The 18,217-nt window shown below is 39.8% G+C and overlaps 1 protein-coding gene across 1 annotated transcript in view; it reads left to right on the top strand.

Moving 5' to 3' along the window:
• Positions 1–18,217, top strand: part of UBE2G1 (ubiquitin conjugating enzyme E2 G1) — a 127,244-nt gene that overhangs the window by 99,487 nt on the left and 9,540 nt on the right. The window contains exons 3-5 of the mRNA XM_066263003.1: positions 2,991–3,088; positions 6,967–7,145; positions 14,311–14,433. Of these exons, the coding sequence (XP_066119100.1) occupies positions 2,991–3,088; positions 6,967–7,145; positions 14,311–14,397 (364 nt within the window). The 3' untranslated portion in view covers positions 14,398–14,433. The remainder of the gene's footprint in view (positions 1–2,990; positions 3,089–6,966; positions 7,146–14,310; positions 14,434–18,217) is intronic.

Consider the following 18,217-nt stretch of genomic DNA (forward strand, 5'->3'; position numbering starts at 1 on the left):
TTATAAATCACCATTACTGTGGAACCGGTGGGCGGTTAGAAAATTTTACTACTAACAGAGATACAAAATTGGGCAGTAGGTATAAAAAGATTGACTACCCCTGGTCTAGAGCATTGACCTGAGTCACTGAGGTCCCAGGTTTGAAACCCCGAAGTCTCCAGCTTGAGTGTGGGCTCATCGACATGATTCATGGTTGCTGGCTTGAGCCCAAGGTCACTGGCTTGAGCAAGGGGTCACTTGCTCTGCTGTAGACCTCCGGTCAAGGCACATATGAGAAACAATCATTGAATAACTAAGATGCCGAAACAAAGAATTGATGCTTATCTTTCTCCCTTTCTATCTGTCTGTCTGTCTGTCCATCCCTATCTGTCCCTCTCTCTGACTCTGTCAAAAAAAGAAAACTAGTTAGTGACTCAGTTTGGAAAGCTAGTCCATATAATTAATATGTCCTAAGACTGGTTTTGGCACTAACAGAATTAGAGTAATCTAGGCTGAAAAGATAGAGAGAGAGGGAGGAGAGAGATGAGAAGCATTAACTTGTAGTTGCTTCACTTTTAGTTATTCATTGATTGCTTCTCATACTTGCCTTGACTGGGGGCCTCCAGCTGAGCCAGTGACCCCTTGTTCAAGCCAGCTGGGGACCTCAGCATCCCAGGTTGACACTTGATCCACTGCTCCACCACTGGTCAATTGGTAGACTTAACTTTATTTTAATGTAATTCATTCTTCACAACAGCTATTTCAGTCTCCACTGTCCTCATCTTCAAGTTTTTCCCCTTCAGTAGATAATCTTAATAAATTATGAATGTTAAGGCCAATAAGGCAGGCATAAACTTTGTCATTTTTCTCCCTTTCTACCTGTAGATATCTGTACTACATTTTCCCTTGGTTATATCTTTACTACCTTTATTTTTTTGTTTTAATTTCTCAGTTATTTTTTTTAGTATCTCTAATCTTTTTGCCAGTACCTTCTCATTTACTTGCGCAAAAATTAGTTTCTTCTCCCTCTTCTAAAGCCTTTCACTTATACTATTATGTTTTTCCATCTACACACCATCTTTAACTGTTAAACTCAAATTGTTATTATGCTGTACTGTTTACCATCTCATTCTTTCTTTAATACTTTGCAGTCTTTTTTCTACTGCTTCTACCAAAATTGTATTATCGAGGTTACATTTTATGCTCGGAGTCCAGTGGCATTTTCTGAATGATCAATACTATTTGTTATTAATGATCTACCTCTCTTATTAACCTTTCCCCCAATTTTGCTTTGATAATCAGAAAAAGGTGATAAAAATTAATACTTCCTGTGGTTGAAGGTAAAGCTGTACTGAAATGTATAAAGCAGAAAGTAAAGATTCCATAATACTGTGCTCCAGTTAAACATTGTTATGAATTGGTGACTTTTCCGGACATAGTATGTAAACATACTCACACATTTTTTTCTCCTCAAGACCATTGGGCTTATCCAGTAGATGCTTGTGTGTATGTGTGTTTTAATTTAACAATAGATTGCTCATATCATTCCAGTACTTCTTATTGATACTTTTCTTGATATTTTCCTCTACTATTAGAACGGTAAGTGCCATGAAACCAGTGCTCTCTAAAGTCAGGCTTTGTATATCCTTTTACATAGAACAGTGCCTCACACAAGTAGATAACTAATGTGTATTTGTTCAATTTAATGAGCCGAGAATTCTATCTTTCACTTACCTGAAACAAACACAGTCATATGACCCTGCTTTGATGGTTTGTATGTTGAACAGTAAAAAAATTCTGACAAAAGCCTGACCTGTGGTGGCGCAGTGGATAAAGCGTCGACCTGGAACGTTGAGGTTGTCGGTTCGAAACCCTGAGCTTGCCTGGTCAAGGCACATATGGGAGTTGATGCTTTATGCTTCTCTCTCTTCTTTCTAAAATAATTTTAAAAAATAATAATCTGACAAGGAATTGTTTGCTGTTGCAGTAAATTAGTCAATTGTTAGAGTGGTTTGTTAAAATTGGGTAGTCAGGTAAAATCTTTCTCCAGAGGTAACGTTTAAGCTGAGTTCTGAGTGACAAAGGGAGAAGGGTATTTCAATCAAAAGATGCAGCTAGTACACAAGGCAGGAACTTGTTCATTTTTGCCCAATTAGGTTGACTTTATCTCATTGATTTTCATCGTTGACATATACTACTCATTGTATTATTTTGACAGTTCTCCGAGAACACTTCCTAAGTAAATGAGAATACTCTGGAACTGCGCTAATATAGCAATCACTGGCTGCCTGTGGCTGTTAAAATTAAATAAAATTTAAAATTTAAAATTCAGGGCCCTAGTTCCACCAGCCGTATTTCAAGTGGCTTGTGGCTACCATATTGGACCACACAAATACAGAACATCTCCATTGTGTAGTGTAGAAAGTTCTATTACACAGCACTCCTTTGGAAAGTCACTAGAATATAAACTTTTTGCAAGACTTTGTACTTTGTTCATTTCTATATTCCTAGAGTCTCACACATAAGGGCCAAATATTTGTTAAATGTTTAGTAAATGGTTAGATTAAAGGAAGGTAAAGCACATCTGTTCTCAAAACAGGGAACAACCAAATGTGCATGAATTCTGAGATGAGAAATAGCTCATTGTGTTTGAAGAACTGAAAGAAGACTGGCTAGGACAGAAAGAAGAGTGATTTGGGATCAACACATTTGGCAGCTTGGCCCCTATTGACAGTGTTAAACCTTCTAAATTTTGTTTGAAGTGCAGTGATAGAAAGGTTTGTAGCACAGCAAAAAATACCTAATTTGCTTGTCTTTTTTGAACTATTTTATTTTACTAGCTTTTTGAGAGTTTAAAAAGGTGGTAGGGTATGACAGGTTTTAAACCTGTGTATTTGAGTAAGTAAACTGTCTGCTTGAAATCCAGATTATTCATTTACTTGATTTATAATAATTGTCAGTTACAAGCAGGAACTTACAGGCAAGAACTTGTTTTTGTTTTTGTTTTCTAGTGAAGGTGGTGTTTTTAAGGCTCATCTCACTTTCCCAAAAGATTATCCCCTCCGGCCTCCTAAAATGAAATTCATTACAGAAATCTGGCATCCAAATGGTAAGTTTATCTAGTTTTACTTTTGCATTTACAAATATGATGGCCTATCACTGAAGTTTTCAAGATCAATAAGAAAGATGTCGTTCTTAATGAATTTGCTTTGAATGTTTATACTAAGTTCATTGTGTTTGTTATGCAAATGGTGTACATTAGATTCCTTAGACCAGAAGAAATAACAGATTATGTAAAAAATATAGTTCTTTAAATTACTTAGTTTTCAGCTCTTTTGAGTTTCATGATGTTCCAAACTAGAGGCAAGTTTGGGGGTGTGTGTGATATAATTCAGCATTAATAGAACTCATAATTGAGATAATTTTCAAGTTATCATGTGACTCATTGGCTCTAGAGCACAGAAGTAATTAAACCTGAATTGTTTACTTATATTTTCTCATTTTAGCTCTTAGACCTTTTTATCTATATTCTTAGCTATAAAAAAGGGTATGTCCTACCTACCTCAGGTGACAGCATCAAATAAGGTAAAATACCGTGTTTTAACCTTTGGAAAGCATCCAGTACTGCTGTTCATGAAATGGAAACATTGGCTTTTCTACCCGAAGATGTACTACCATTTAAAATCCACTTTGTGCCTGACCAGGCAGTGGTGCAGTGAATAGAGTGTCAACCTGAGATGCTAAGGACCAAGATTTGAAACCCTGAAGTTGCTGGCTCGAGTGTGGAATCATAGACATGACCCCATGATTACTGGCTTGAGCCAAAAGGTCGCTGGCTTGAAGCCCAAGGTTGCTGGCTTGAGTAGGGTGGTCACTGGCTCAGCTGGAGCCCCCTCCCTGGTCAAGGCACATATGAGAAAGCAATCAGTGAACAACTAAGGTGTGACAACTATGAGTTGATGCTTCTCATCTCTTTCTCTCTGTCTCTCCCTCCCTTTCCCTCTTTCTCTTTCTCTTCCTCTTTCTCTTTATCACTCTCCTTCCCTCCTTATCTCCCTCCCTCAAAAAAGTAAAATAAAACCCACTTTGTAAGCCAAAGGTTAGGTTAAATACATAAATGATGTTTATCATGCATAGTCTCCTTGAATTATGGTCTTGTTTTATATGAGTTTGTGAGGATTTCTTTTCTACATATTTTGGCTATCAGTATTTTGTAATCTGTTGTTTTTTTAGACCACTACACTAATCTGCATTTTATTTCTCATAGTCAAGTTTCTTTTAGTTACAAGGAAGAAAAAACCTTATTTATTATTTTAAACAAAAATCAGTGTGAGGGTGATGGGTTATAGAATAAATTAAGGCATTATAGACCCCAAGGCTCGTAAAACAGATGAGTCTTGCCTGACCTGTGGTGGTGCAGTGGATAAAATGTCGACCTGAAATGCTGAGGTCACCAGTTCGAAACCCTGAGCTTGCCTGGCCAAGGCACATATGGGAGTTGATGCTTCCTGCTCCTCCCCCTTCTCTCTCTCTCTCTCTCTCTCCAGTGAATAAATAAAGTCTTTAAAAAGGTTTTTTTAAAAAAAGCAGATGGGTCTTATGAGAGACTAGAACTGGCAAGTGGAAAACTGTTGGAAACCAAGGGAACCACCATATTTTATCACATCTAAGATAGCAGTGATTACGAAAGGCACACAATTATTTGTGTTCAGAAGAGAGAAAAATATCTCTAACAATTTATTTGTGGGAGAATGCATTAACAGCTGTACTACATGAAGTATGGGTGCATGAATTGACATTTACCTCTTGTTTCTTTGACATTTCTCATTTCTTCTAGGCTTTTGGCAGTTTCTTCTTTTTCACTTGAATTATTTGAAGTGTAATAGGCAATCTTTTTATACCTGCTTCAAAAGAAGATGTGACAAAGCTTCTGACTATTGGCTACTCCAGACTAGCTGTATAACTTAGGCAAAGCGTCTTTGAGCCTAGTTTCTCCATCTGTGAGAATTAACTGAGAGCACATATATACGTAAACATGACACTGTTCTGTGAAGAGGAAGGATAACAATAGCCTAGACTAGTTTAAGAGAACAACTTATGAAATGAGTGAGGGTTGTTTTTTCTTTAAGGTTGAAGAGACCTTTTTGGTTTTTGGCCATAAGAAAGAAGGCATTAGAGAGGAAAATAATGAAAACTTGATTTTTTTATTTTATTTTATTTTTTGTATTTTTCTGAAGCTGGAAACGGGGAGGCAGTCAGACAGACTCCCGCATGCGCCCAACCTGGATCCACCCGGCATGGCCCCCCCCCCGGGGGGGGGGCGATGCTCTGCCTATCTTGGGGCATTGCTCTGTTGCGACCAGAGCCATTCTAGCGCCTGAGGCAGAGGCCACAGAGCCATCCTCAGCGCCCGGGCAAACTTTGCTCCAGTAGAGCCCTGGCTGCGGGAGGGGAAGAGAGAGACAGAGGAAGGAGAGGGGGAGCGCTTCTTCTGTGTGCCCTGGCCGGGAATCAAACCCGGGACTCCTGCACGCCAGGCCGACGCTCTACCACTGAGCCAACCGGCCAGGGCCAGTGAAAACTTGATTTGAGAGGGGAATTCTGTGTGAAGAAAGGATACCTGAGGAGATGATGAGACAATAATGGCAAGTATAGGAAAAATTAGACTAGGAAAGAGTGAAAGTAATTTTGAAATGACTGTGTATCTGCTAGGCACTGGGGAATATAAAGATGATTAATGACTATGGTCTCTTTTATTAAGATATTATGGTCTAGCTCAGGGGTCCCCAAACTACGGCCCGTGGGCCGCATGCAGCCCCCTGAGGCCATTTATCCGGCCCCCACCGCACTTCCGATAGGGGCACCTCTTTCATTGGTGGTCGGTGAGAGGAGCATAATTCCCATTGAAATACTGGTCAGTTTGTTGATTTAAATTTACTTGTTCTTTATTTTAAATACTGTATTTGTTCTCATTTTGTTTTTTTACTTTAAAATAAGATATGTGCAGTGTGCATAGGGATTTGTTCATAGTTTTTTTTATAGTCTGGCCCTCCAACGGTCTGAGGGACAGTGAACTGGCCCCCTGTGTAAAAAGTTTGGGGACCCCTGGTCTAGCTGAACCAGGCGGTGGTGCAGTGGATAGACTGTCAGACTGGGACACGGAGGACCTAGGTTCAAAAACCCAAGGTCGCCAGCTTGAGCGTGGGCTCATCTGGTTTGAGCAAGGTTCACCAGCCTGAGTGCGGGGTCGCTGGCTCGAGCAAGGGGTCACACGCTCTGTTGTAGGGCCCCCTCCCCCCCGGTCAAGGCACATATGAGAAACAATCAGTGCTTTTTCTAAGGTGCCACAATGAAGAATTGATGCTTCTCATCTCTCTCCCTTCCTGTCTGTCTGTTCCTGTCTGTCCCTCTCTCTGTCTCTCTCTCACACACAAAAAGTAAGATATGGTCTATATAAAGCAAAGATGAACATGTAAACTTAATGGTAGAACTGAGAGAAGACAGTGATGTAGTTACAAAGATTATTGGTAGCATAGAAGAGGATGTTAGAGACCATTATTTATTTATTTACCTACTTATTTATGTTTTAGAGAGAGAGAGGAAGGGAGATGAGATGCATCAGCTTTAAGCCAAATGATGGATAATAAATCCCATTTTTTCATTGGCTAATTGATATAAACAAGCTGTTATTGGAGGACCTGCTGTATTTATATATAAATGTAACATCTACATGCTAATTATCTTGAAGTGTTGCACAAATGTAAAAAATAGCATATATTCCTATTGGGTTTGTCACATGGATCCTGTTTGGTAAAATCTGTGATCTTCCTAGAAGGTTAACATGGTTCCATTTTGGAAATTAACTTCTACATATATTCATTGTTTTATACAGGTACTGTTGGAATCAGGACTACATCTATAATAGATATGTATAATTAGATTATTTCAAATATATTTAAACAGGATTGTTTCTCTCTAATTTTGCAGTTGATAAAAATGGTGATGTATGCATTTCAATTCTTCATGAGCCTGGTGAAGATAAATATGGCTATGAAAAACCAGAGGAACGCTGGCTCCCCATTCATACCGTGGAAACTATCATGATTAGTGTTATTTCTATGCTGGCAGACCCCAATGGAGACTCACCTGCTAATGTTGATGCTGCGGTAAGGTGGTCACATCTCCCCTTTAATTAAACTCAATAGCACTATTGTATCTTTATATGTATATTTCTGTGTGTTTATGTGTATGTGTCTATATATTTATTTATAGCCATTATTTTTTTCCCTGAATCAGTATAAAAATAAGTTACAGACACTTAAAGTAAGCTTCCTTTCTAAATACTTCAACCTGCATCTTTATAAGAATAAGAATACCATTTTAAAAGTCATACTTAAGCCTGACCAGGCACAGTGGATAGAGCATCGGAATGGGATGTGGAGGACCCAGGTTCGAGACCCCGAGGTCGCCAGCTTGAGTGCAAGCTCATCTAGTTTGAGCAAGGCTAACCAGCTTGAGCCCAAGGTCGCTGGCTCGAGCAAGGGGTCACTCGGACTGCTGTAGCCCCCCGGTCAAGGCACATATGAGAAATCAGTGAACAACTAAGGAACCACAACGAAGAATTGATGTTTCTCATCTCTCTCCCTTCTTGTCTGTCCCTATTTGTCCCTCTATCTCTCCCACACACACACAAAAAAAGTTATACCTAAGACAGTAAAGGTCAATATTATTATTCCCAAGTGTGTGTGTGTTTTTTTTTTCTTTTTTGGCAAGAGAGAGATTGGTGGGGAGATAAGACAGGAAGGGAGAGAGATGAGAAACATCAACTCAGTTGCAGCACCTTTAGTTCATTGATTGCTTTCTCATATGTGCCTTGACCAGAGGTCTCCAGCTGAGCCAGTGACCCCTTTCTCATGCCAGGGACCTTGGGCTTCAAGCTAGGCTGATGCTGTATCCACTGCTCCACTGCCTGGTCAGACTTACTAAAAAAATTTTTTTATTGATTTCATAGAGAGAGGAAGGGGGTGGGGGTGGAGGGAGAGGAGAGAGAAGGAAAAACATCGATTTGTTCCTGTATGTGCCCTGACTGGGGATTGAACCTGTATCCTTTTGCTAATCAGATTGATGCTCTAAGCAACTGAGTTGTCCTGCTATGGCCCAAGTTTTTATTTTATTAGTCTTCTTTAATGTTTATTTCTCAGCCTTCTATCCTTTAAAGAGCCTTTTATTCTCATTCTTATTCTTGGAACATTTTCATTAATGTATATGAAAGCTAGAAGATTAAATTCACCTTTTTCTTGGGTTACTTCAAACCTATATAAAAACTTGAGTGAGATTTTACATGTAGAAAAACACTACATAGCCTCTTTTCATGTCTATAGCTTTATGTCTACGGCCATACCACCCTGAACACGCCCGATCTCGTCTGATCTCGGAAGCTAAGCAGGGTCGGGCCTGGTTAGTACTTGGATGGGAGATCATGTCTATAGCTTTGAAGTTTTACATTCAGTAATAAAATTGAAGTAAAAACTGGTAGAACACTTTTAATTTTCTGTTTAGTCAAGTATTAGTTCAAACAATATAAGAGGTGGTAAGGGAGAAGAGGTGAAAGATTTTTTTTTAATTCTGTAGAATAATTTTTAGAGAGAGTAATTATTATTTTATTCTTTTTTTTTTTTTTTTTTTTTTTTGTATTTTTCTGAAGCTAGAAACGGGGAGAGACAGTCAGACAGACTCCTGCATGCGCCCGACCGGGATCCACCCGGCACGCCCACCAGGGGGCGATGCTCTGCCCCTCAGGGGGCGTCGCTCTGCCACGACCAGAGCCACTCCAGTGCCTGGGGCAGAGGCCAAGGAGCCATCCCCAGCGCCGGGGCCATCTTTGCTCCAATGGAGCCTCGGCTGTGGGAGGGGAAGAGAGAGACAGAGAGGAAGGAGAGGGGGAGGGGTAGAGAAACAGATGGGCGCTTCTCCTGTGTGCCCTGGTCGGGAATCGAACCCAGGACTTCTGCACGCCAGGCCGACGCTCTACCACTGAGCCAACTGGCCAGGGCCTATTATTTTATTCTTAACTCAGCTCTTTTTAATAAGATTGGAACTGACAATTTGAGTCTTAATCTCCAAGGAGAAATTAAGAAAAAATAAATACTTGACAATGTGAATAGGAAAAATTATTAACTCTTTAAAACAGTTGAGTCCTGAAACTACAGAAGCTACTGAAAAAGTAGTCTTTCTCTTGATGCTAAACATTTTCAAAAGGGTAGAAATAGCCTTAATATGAGGTTGAAATATGCCAACTTGACTTCACACAGTATGCAAAATCTATCCCTTTCTTTTTCTTGAACCCCCTGCTCCTTTTTCTGATTTAACCAGTTAGTTGTCTCACATTTACACCCTAGTTTTCTTGTAAACAATTTTGTTTACCTTTTTTACTTGATTTTTCCTCTTGTATTACATATTTTTTAAATTATATTTTTATATAATTTTTTGTTTGTTTTTCTTACCTCTTAATTAATGATACCTGTTCCTGGAAACTCGTTTTTCTTGGAGATCTTTGTCCAGGATCTCCCCTTCCTTGACTCCAGATTTGATTGATTCAGTCTGCTGCTTGGCTGCTCTCCTTGAATTTTCCTTCCTTCCCTTGCTGCTCTTTTGTATTGGATCATATTTCCCAGATCTCCCCCCACCCCCTTTTTTTGGGTTGACTTTTTTCTTTTGCTTTTCTTCATCTGAGAGTAATGTTTTAGAAAGGGTATCTGGGAATCAAATCCTTATATGTCTGAAAGTGTTTTTATCCTTATACTTGACCTTATACTTGATACTTTGTTTACAGAATTCTAGGGGAGAAAAATCAAATTTCTTCAGAATTTATTTTTAGTATTTATTGTTACTGATGAGAATGTTAATGTTAGGTTTATTCTTTTCCATATGTAGGTGGCCTTTTCTTTTTTTTTTCTTTTTTTCTTTTCTTTTTTTTTTGCTACAGAAACACAGAGAGAGGGACAGAAAGGCAGAGAGATGAGAAGCATCAAGTCTTCACTTTGGCACCTTAGTTGTTCGTTGATTCCTTTCTCATATGTGCCTTGACCAGGGGGCTACAGCTGAGCGAGTGACCCCTTGCTCAAGCCAGTGACCTTGGGCTTCAAGCTAGCGACTGTGGGGTCATGTTTATGAGCCCATGCTCAAGCCAGCGACTTCAGGGTTTTGGACCTGGATCCTCTGCATCAAAGTTTGATGCTCTAACCGCTGTGCAACCACTTGGTCAGGATTTTTTCTTTTTTTTTCTCTGGGTTCCCTTTAGGTCCTTTTCTGGATTTTTGGTGTGCATTTTCACATTACTATCTAAAATTTTCTAGCTGATGTATGCTTTGAAGACTTTAGGTATGTGGAATTTTCTTTTTGAATTATTTTGAGAATTTTTCTTGTTTGGCATTCTTTCCTTTTTTTGAACTTGTACTTATAACCCAGATGGATTCCTTTTATCTTTTTCATCTAATATAGTGTTGATTTTAAATTTTATGTTGAAGTCTCGTTTTGACAGTATTGCTCTTCATTTTAAATGCTTGACCTTTCTCCATTTTTTTAATGAAATCTTATCACTCGAATGAATTTAACAGTTCTTTTTGGAGCTCTATCTAGAAATATTTAAAAGTTAAATTCTGAAGTCTCTTTCTCTGAGGTCAGCTTTTTTTCTGTGTTTTGAAGACTACTTTGGAACTCTGAGGCCTTTTCTACACAACTCTCCATTCATGATTAAGAAATGATAGGAAATGAGAGTCTAGGAAAGCAGATTGGAGCTCTGTGTGTGTGTGTGTGCATGTGCAGAATTCGTTTGTACTTGAGTGTGTGGTAGCCCTGGCTGAATAGCTCAGTTGGTTACAGTGTTGGCTGGAACTGCAGAGGTTGCTTCCTGGTCAGGGCACATACAGGAATGGATCGATATTCCTGTTTTTCTCTCTCTCTCTTTCTTCCTTCCTCTATGGCTAAAACCAAATAATTTTTAAAAAAGAAAAAAGAGTGGGCCTGACCTGTGGTGGCGCAGTGGATAGAGCGTCGGCCTGGAAATGCTGAGGTCGCCGGTTCGAAGCCCTGGGCTTGCCTGGTCAAGGCACATATGGGAGTTGATGCTTCCAGCTCCTCTCTCTCTCTCTCTCTCTCTCTCTCTCTCTCTCTCTCTCCCTCTCCTCTCTAAAATGAATAAATAAAATAAAAAATAATAAAAAAATAAAAAAACAAGCTAAAAAAAAGAAAGTCTGTTTATCACATTAAAAAAAAAAAAAAAGAAAAGAAAAAAGAGTGTGGGGGTAAAAAGCCAGATATTGAACTTCTAAGAGTAAGAGTTGGAGAAGGAGGGGTGTCGTTTAAATGCCAAAATGAAGTAATTACTATGAATAGCAGTATTCACACTAACAGCTCTAAGTTCAGTACTCTTCAGTACACTCTATTTATATAAAATCAATATATCCTCAAAAAAATCTATCATTATTATTATTCTGGGGAGATATTACAGTTTTTGATATAGGTGGGAGGAAAATGCCGAACTATTGACTTATACAGACTTTCTATTAATTTATTTTCAGCCTACTTCTTACTGACTCTTCTCAGGTTTACCATTCTGAAACTTGAACTTCTTTAGAGTTCTGCTGAATAGCTTTTTGCCCTCCTTGGTTCTGGTTCTATTGAGACTTTTCTAAGCTGATACATTTTTTTTCTCTGCTGCATGCTTCATTACTGTTCCGTATTCTGGTCTTCCAGCTAAAATTCCCCTGTTACTAGACAACTAGTCAGTAGGGAGAGAGAGGTGAGAAGCATCAGCTCATAGTGGCTTTCACTTTAGTTGCATATTGAGCTTCACATATGTGCCTTGACCAGGGCTGTGCCAGTGACCCTGCACTGATGAGCCCGCGCTCAGAGCTAGTAACCTCAGGGTTTTGAACCGTTGACTTCAGCATTCCAGGTTTATGCCTTATTCACTGCCACTGCTGGTCAAACTCTTGCCATTTTCTTTGATATTGAGGATTTATCCCTTAAGGAAGAAATTCCCATAGGATCTCCTCCCCCCCCCCCCAGTGAGAACTGGGATATGGGGCTAGCAGACAGACAGACTCCCGCATGTGCCCGACCATGCGTTGCTGGGTGCATGGGGCGTTGCTCTGTTGCAACCGTAGGCATTCTAGCACCTGAGGCGGAGGCCATGGAGCCATCCTCAGCACCCAGGCCAACTTTTGCTCCCATGGAGCCTTGGCTGCGGGAGGGGAAGGGTGGAGAAGCAGATGGGCACTTCTTCTGTGTGCCCTGACTGGGAATCGAACCCAGGACTTCTACACACCAGGCCAATGTTCTACCACTGAGCCAACTAGCCAGGGCCCCATAGGATCATTTTTAATAGGGTCTCAGGAGAGCAAAGAGATATGCATGCAGATGATAATATCACCTCTCTGGTCATCCACATTTATGGCATAGTGATTCAACAAATGATGGTTATATTAGCTAGTTCCTTTTGGAGCCATCATCTACCAATCTGTCCTTTGTGAGTAAGTCTTACTTCCCGAGTAGTGTCTCAGTCATCAGAGAATGTCAGTCATAAAATCTCTCTAAACTCCTTGCCACACCTCTGCCCTTAATGACTTGAGTCCTTTTTAGTTTCTTCTTCTTCTTCTTCCTCCTCCTCCTCCTCCTCCTCCTCTTCCTCCTCCTCCTCCTCCTCCTCCTCTTCTTCTTCTTCTTCTTTTTCTTCTTCTTCTCCTTCCTTCTCCTTCCTTCTCCGCCTTCTTCTTCTCCTTCCTTCTCCTTCCTTCTCCTCCCTTCTCCTTCCTTCTCCTTCTCCTTCTTCTTCTCCTTCTTCTCCTCCTCCTCCTTCCTCCTCCTTCTTTCTTTCTTCTTCTTCTTCCTCCTCCTCCTCCTCCTTCTCCTCCTCCTCCTTCTCATTCTTCTCCTTCTCCTCCTCCTCCTTCTCCTTCTCCTCCTCCTCCTCCTCCTCCTTCTCCTCCTCCTCCTCCTCCTCCTCCTCCTCCTTCTCCTCTTCCTCCTTCTCCTCCTCCTCCTCCCCCTCCTCCCCTCCCCCCTTCCTCCTTCCCTTCCCCCCCCTCCTTCTTCTTCTTTTTTGTGACAGAGGGACAGAGAGAGGGACAGATAGAGACAGACAAACTGGAAGGGAGAGAGATGAGAAGCATCAATTCTTCATTGCTTCTCCTTTGCCAGCGACCATGGGGTCATGTTTATGATCCCATGCTCAAGCCAGCGACCCCATGATCAAGCTGGTGAGCCCGTGTTCAAGCCAGATGAGCCCATACTCAAGCCAGTGACCTTTGGGATTTCCAACCTGGGTCCTTTGTGTCCCAGTTCGACTTTCTATCCACTGCACTGCCACTTGGTTTTTACTTCTTCTCTACATTATTGTAATAGTTTCTATCTGATCTCCCTGCTCTCAGTCTCAATTTTCTGCAAAGTGGTAGTTTTTGGTGAATTTTTTCCTTGAGGTTGACTTTCCCCTTTTGCCTAGAATTGCCCTCTTCTTCTTTTTACTTAAAATGATAATGAGGTAATTACGGTTTATAACATTTTACTCATAAATACTTTAGCATACATCTCAATCTCTGTACATGTTAACATTATAGTTTATCTTATAATTGATTATAATGATTGGATTTCTGTGTTTTCCTTGCTTTGAGGGCAAAAGTTATTTTTCTAATGTCTTCTGCAAAAGCACAGATCGAAGATTTCTAGGGTTTTTTGCTGTCTGTAAATGGGTGATATGTTTTTAAAAAAGAAAAGAAAAGGCTGGGTATTCTTGTGAGAATTTTCTACTATTTACATGTTAAATAAAATTATCTCTGTTCTTGTGTGAAACTATGCCGGTGTTGCTTTGTGTTCCATTTTCATTTGCTGGCATTGGTAGCAATATTTCGTCACCTTCCCACCCCACCCATATTTGAAGTAGCACTCAACATCATCTCAATTTGATGAACTCCTTCTGCCTATTTTATATAGACAGCATTTTTATGTCTTTTTTTTTATTTTATGCTTGCTTATGAGTTGGTAAGATAACCTGAATATCTTATTTGTTAAGTTGTATCTTTCTTTTCAATATAATATAAAACTGTTAATGTTTGTTTCCTTTTTTAAAGAGAATTTTGCTTGTAGAGGTGACTTGCATGGGGGATTTTTACTTTTTTTTATCCCAGCAGAGTGCCTTGCAAAAGTAGTTTTGGCTACTTTTCTCTCTTACCAGCTTACATATTGCCAAAGCATTATATTCAAAAGTAAAATTAGTATTTGAGATTGTAAGAGTAGTTTGCATAAAATCAATTGATATCACTGCTATACCTATAGAAAGAATGGAGGGAAGACAGAAATGGAGAATTCAAAAGGAAAGTTGCCCGTTGTGTAAGAAAAAGCCAAGAGACTGCTTTTGAGTGACATTTATTCAACAACTGTAACTTCACTTATTTCAGGGTAAGTTTGTTTTTAAAATTATACTATTATTTTGCCTCTTAATAAATGTCATATATGTTTTGGGAAATTATGTGATTTAGTTATTTGAATTGCTTTTTTCATTGGCTTTATTATTTTAGCAGTAGTATCTAGTAGTTTGTTATTTCTTAATAGAAATAGTTTTTAACTTACTTGCTTTCTCTTTTAGCAGACCCAGCTATTTTTAACTGGATATACCAAACTGGTTAGTTTGTTAGCAGTATTTTTTTTTTTACTCGGAAACCAGAGATAGTAAAATTTACACCTAATGATACTTTCTTCTAAATGATAAAGTACTTACTTTAACAGTTTTTTCCATGTAACCATTTTACCTTTTGATCTTCCTTTTTTTTTTTTTAACAGAGACAGAGAGAGAGTCAGAGAGAGAGAGAGGGATAGAGGGATAGACAGGGACAGACAGACAGGAACGGAGAGATGAGAAGCATCGATCATTAGTTTTTTGTTGCGCATTGCGAATCCTTAGTGGTTCATTGATTGCTTTCTCATATGTCCCTTGACCGCGGGCCTTCAGCAGACCGAGTAACCCCTTGCTTGAGCCAGCGACCTTGGGTCCAAGCTGGTGAGCTTTGCTCAAACCAGATGAGCCTGCGCTCAATCTGGCGACATCAGGGTCTCGAACCTGGGTCCTCCGCATCCCAGTCCGATGCTCTATCCACTGCGCCACCGCCTGGTAAGGCATTCTGTACCATCTTGATCACCCTAATTTTAAAAATATTTTCATTGATTGAGAAAGAGGAAGAGAGAAGAAGGGAGAGACAGAGGGGGAAAAAAGCATCAGCTTGTTTCACTTAGTTGTGCACTCATTCATTGATTGCTTCTCAAAGGTTCCCTGATTGGTGATTGAACCTGCAATCTTAGTGTGTTGGAATGATGCTTTACCCACTGAGCCAACAGCCAGGTTGTTCCCAAATATTTTTTGAAGGAAGATTGTATTTTGTAATATAATGGCAAGAGCGTTAAACATCTACCTATCTTGTTTTACTTGGTCTTAAGACTAGCAAGGAATTAAAGATAGAAGGCACCTATCTGATTTAGGAGAGGACATGGTGTAGGTGAATTGACCAACTGTGACATTTAAGTTACTTGGTTTCTCCTTTTTTTTTTTTTTTTTTTTCCATTTTTCTGAAGCTGGAAACAGGGAGAGACAGACAGACTCCCGCATGCGCCCGACCGGGATCCACCCGGCATGCCCACCATGGGGCGACGCTCTGCCCACCAGGGGGCGATGCTCTGCCCATCCTGGGCGTCCCCGTGTTGTGACCAGAGCCACTCTAGTGCCTGAGGCAGAGGCCACAGAGCCATCCCCAGCGCCCGGGCCATCTTTGCTCCAATGGAGCCTTGGCTGCAGGAGGGGAAGAGAGAGACAGAGAGGAAAGTGCGGCGGAGGGGTGGAGAAGCAAATGGGCGCTTCTCCTGTGTGCCCTGGCCAGGAATCGAACCCGGGTCCTCCGCACGCTAGGCCGGCGCTCTACCGCTGAGCCAACCAGCCAGGGCTCTCCTTTTTTTTTTAATGGTCCATCCCTATTACCTTTTACATCCTCAATATTCCTTTTCTCCATCTGTCCCTTTTTTTTGAGAGAGAGAAAGAGAGATAAGAAACATCAACCTGTAGTTGCATCACTTTACTTGTTCATTGATTGCTTCTCATACATGCCTTGATGTGGGGGGGGGGGGGCTCAGGCTGATCAGTGACCCCTTGCTCAAGGCAGCCACACTGGGATCATTTTGATGATTCTACACTCAAGCTGGTGACTTCAGGGTTTCCAACCAGGAACATTAGTGTCCTGCTCTATCCACTGTGCCACCACCAGTCAGGCTACTCTATCCTTTTTTAATATTCCCAATTCTGTGTTTATCATTGTGTTTTATATATAATCTAATTAAGTTTGTATTCCTAGCAGTTTGCTGCATTATTTGAACTATATATATGGAATTATAATGTAAGCTATATTTTGTCTGTTATTACTGTTATGTAGGATTTTATTAGGTAAATCACCTCTCTACTCTTGATTCTTTCTTTTTTATTTTATTTTATTTTTTTACAGAGATAGAGAGAGAGTCAGATAGAAGGATAGATAGGGAAAGACAGGAACGGAGGGAGATGAGAAGCATCAATCATTAGTTTTTCGTTGCGACACCTTAGTTGTTCATTGATTGCTTTCTCATATGTAGCTTGACCGTGGAGCTACAGCAGACCGAGTAACCCCTTACTTGAGCCAGTGACCTTGGGTCCAAGCTGGTGAGCTTTGCTCAAGCCAGATGAACCCAGGCTCAAGCTGGCGACCTCGGGGTCTCGAACCTGGGTCCTCTGCATCTCAGTCCGACGCTCTATCCACTGCGCCACTGCCTGGTCAGGCTCTACTCTTGATTCTTATTGCAGTTATTTTTCAATTTGTGATGAGTGTTTTTTTTTTTTTTTTTAAATTATTTATTCATTTTTATTAGAGAGGAGAGAAAGAGAGAGAGAGAAGAGAGAACAGGGGGAGGAGCAGGAAGTATCCACTCCCATATGTGCCTCGACCAGGCAAGCCCAGGGTTTCAAACCGGCAACCTCAGCGTTCCAGGTCGATGCTTTATCCACTGCGCCACCACAGGCCAGGCGTGATGAGTGTTTTTGTTTTGCTTTGCTTATTTGTTTTGCTTTGTTTTTGCTGTTATAGAGTATGTGGATATTCTTGTTTCTTCCTGCACAGATACTACAAGAGTTTTTCTAGGTTGTGTACCTAGCAGTAGAATTGTTGAGTTAAGGGTATATGCAAATCACTTTGACTAGATAATATCCAATTGTTTCCTAAAATGTTTTATCTATACTCCAATTGGCAAGAATAAGAATTCCATTTGATTTTCTTATCTACTCTAACATTTGTTATTATCAGATTTGTACAAAATTTTTAATGTGGAAGGTGTAAAATAATATATCATTATGACTTAATGTGGTTACCCTAATTAACAGTGCAACTGCATATTGTTTCATATGTTTGACAATTGGCATTTCCTCTATAAAATGCCTGTTCAGGTCTTTGGACTGTTTTTCTGTTAGGTTGTTGGTTTGTATTCTTGTCAGTTCACTTTATGGTATCTTTGGATGAAGACGTTCTTAATTTTAACGCAGCTGAGTTTATTAGTTTTTTTCTCATATAGATTTCACTTTTTTGTGTCCTAGTTTCTTCCCTGTCATCAGAATGTTACTATTATTTACTATCTCCTAAAAGTTTTGTCATTTTGCCATTCATGTATGTATCGAATATGCTGAAATTGATTAGTATATGGTGTGAGGCAGGAGTTCAACTTGACCATTCCATCCCACCAATGTACAGCTGTTGACTACATCATTTATTAAAAGCATACATCCTTTCACCACTGATACACAGTGTTGGTTATGTTATAAAATTACATTTCTGTGTATATTTCTGTTTCTCACTTTTCTATGATTTATTGGTTCGTTTATCCCTGACCCAGTATCACAATATCTTAATTTTTATTTATTATTTTTGTGATTAAATTCATGTACTGGATGCAAAGATGCAAATCAGAAGGCTAAAATCTATCCACCATTCACTGTTTTCATGTTTGATATCTACTTTTAGGTCATCTTATAATAACCTGATATTCTAAAAATTAACTTTTTGTTGTTTCTACCAGATATAACAGTAACTTTGTAGTCTTCAAATTATTTGTTTTTCATGTTGTTTATATCCTTTTTATTTTTGCTAGTAATTTTGTTCTTATTTCATATTTCAGTATC

Source organism: Saccopteryx bilineata, chromosome 2, assembly GCF_036850765.1.
Source record: "Saccopteryx bilineata isolate mSacBil1 chromosome 2, mSacBil1_pri_phased_curated, whole genome shotgun sequence".
Lineage (NCBI taxonomy): Eukaryota > Metazoa > Chordata > Mammalia > Chiroptera > Emballonuridae > Saccopteryx > Saccopteryx bilineata.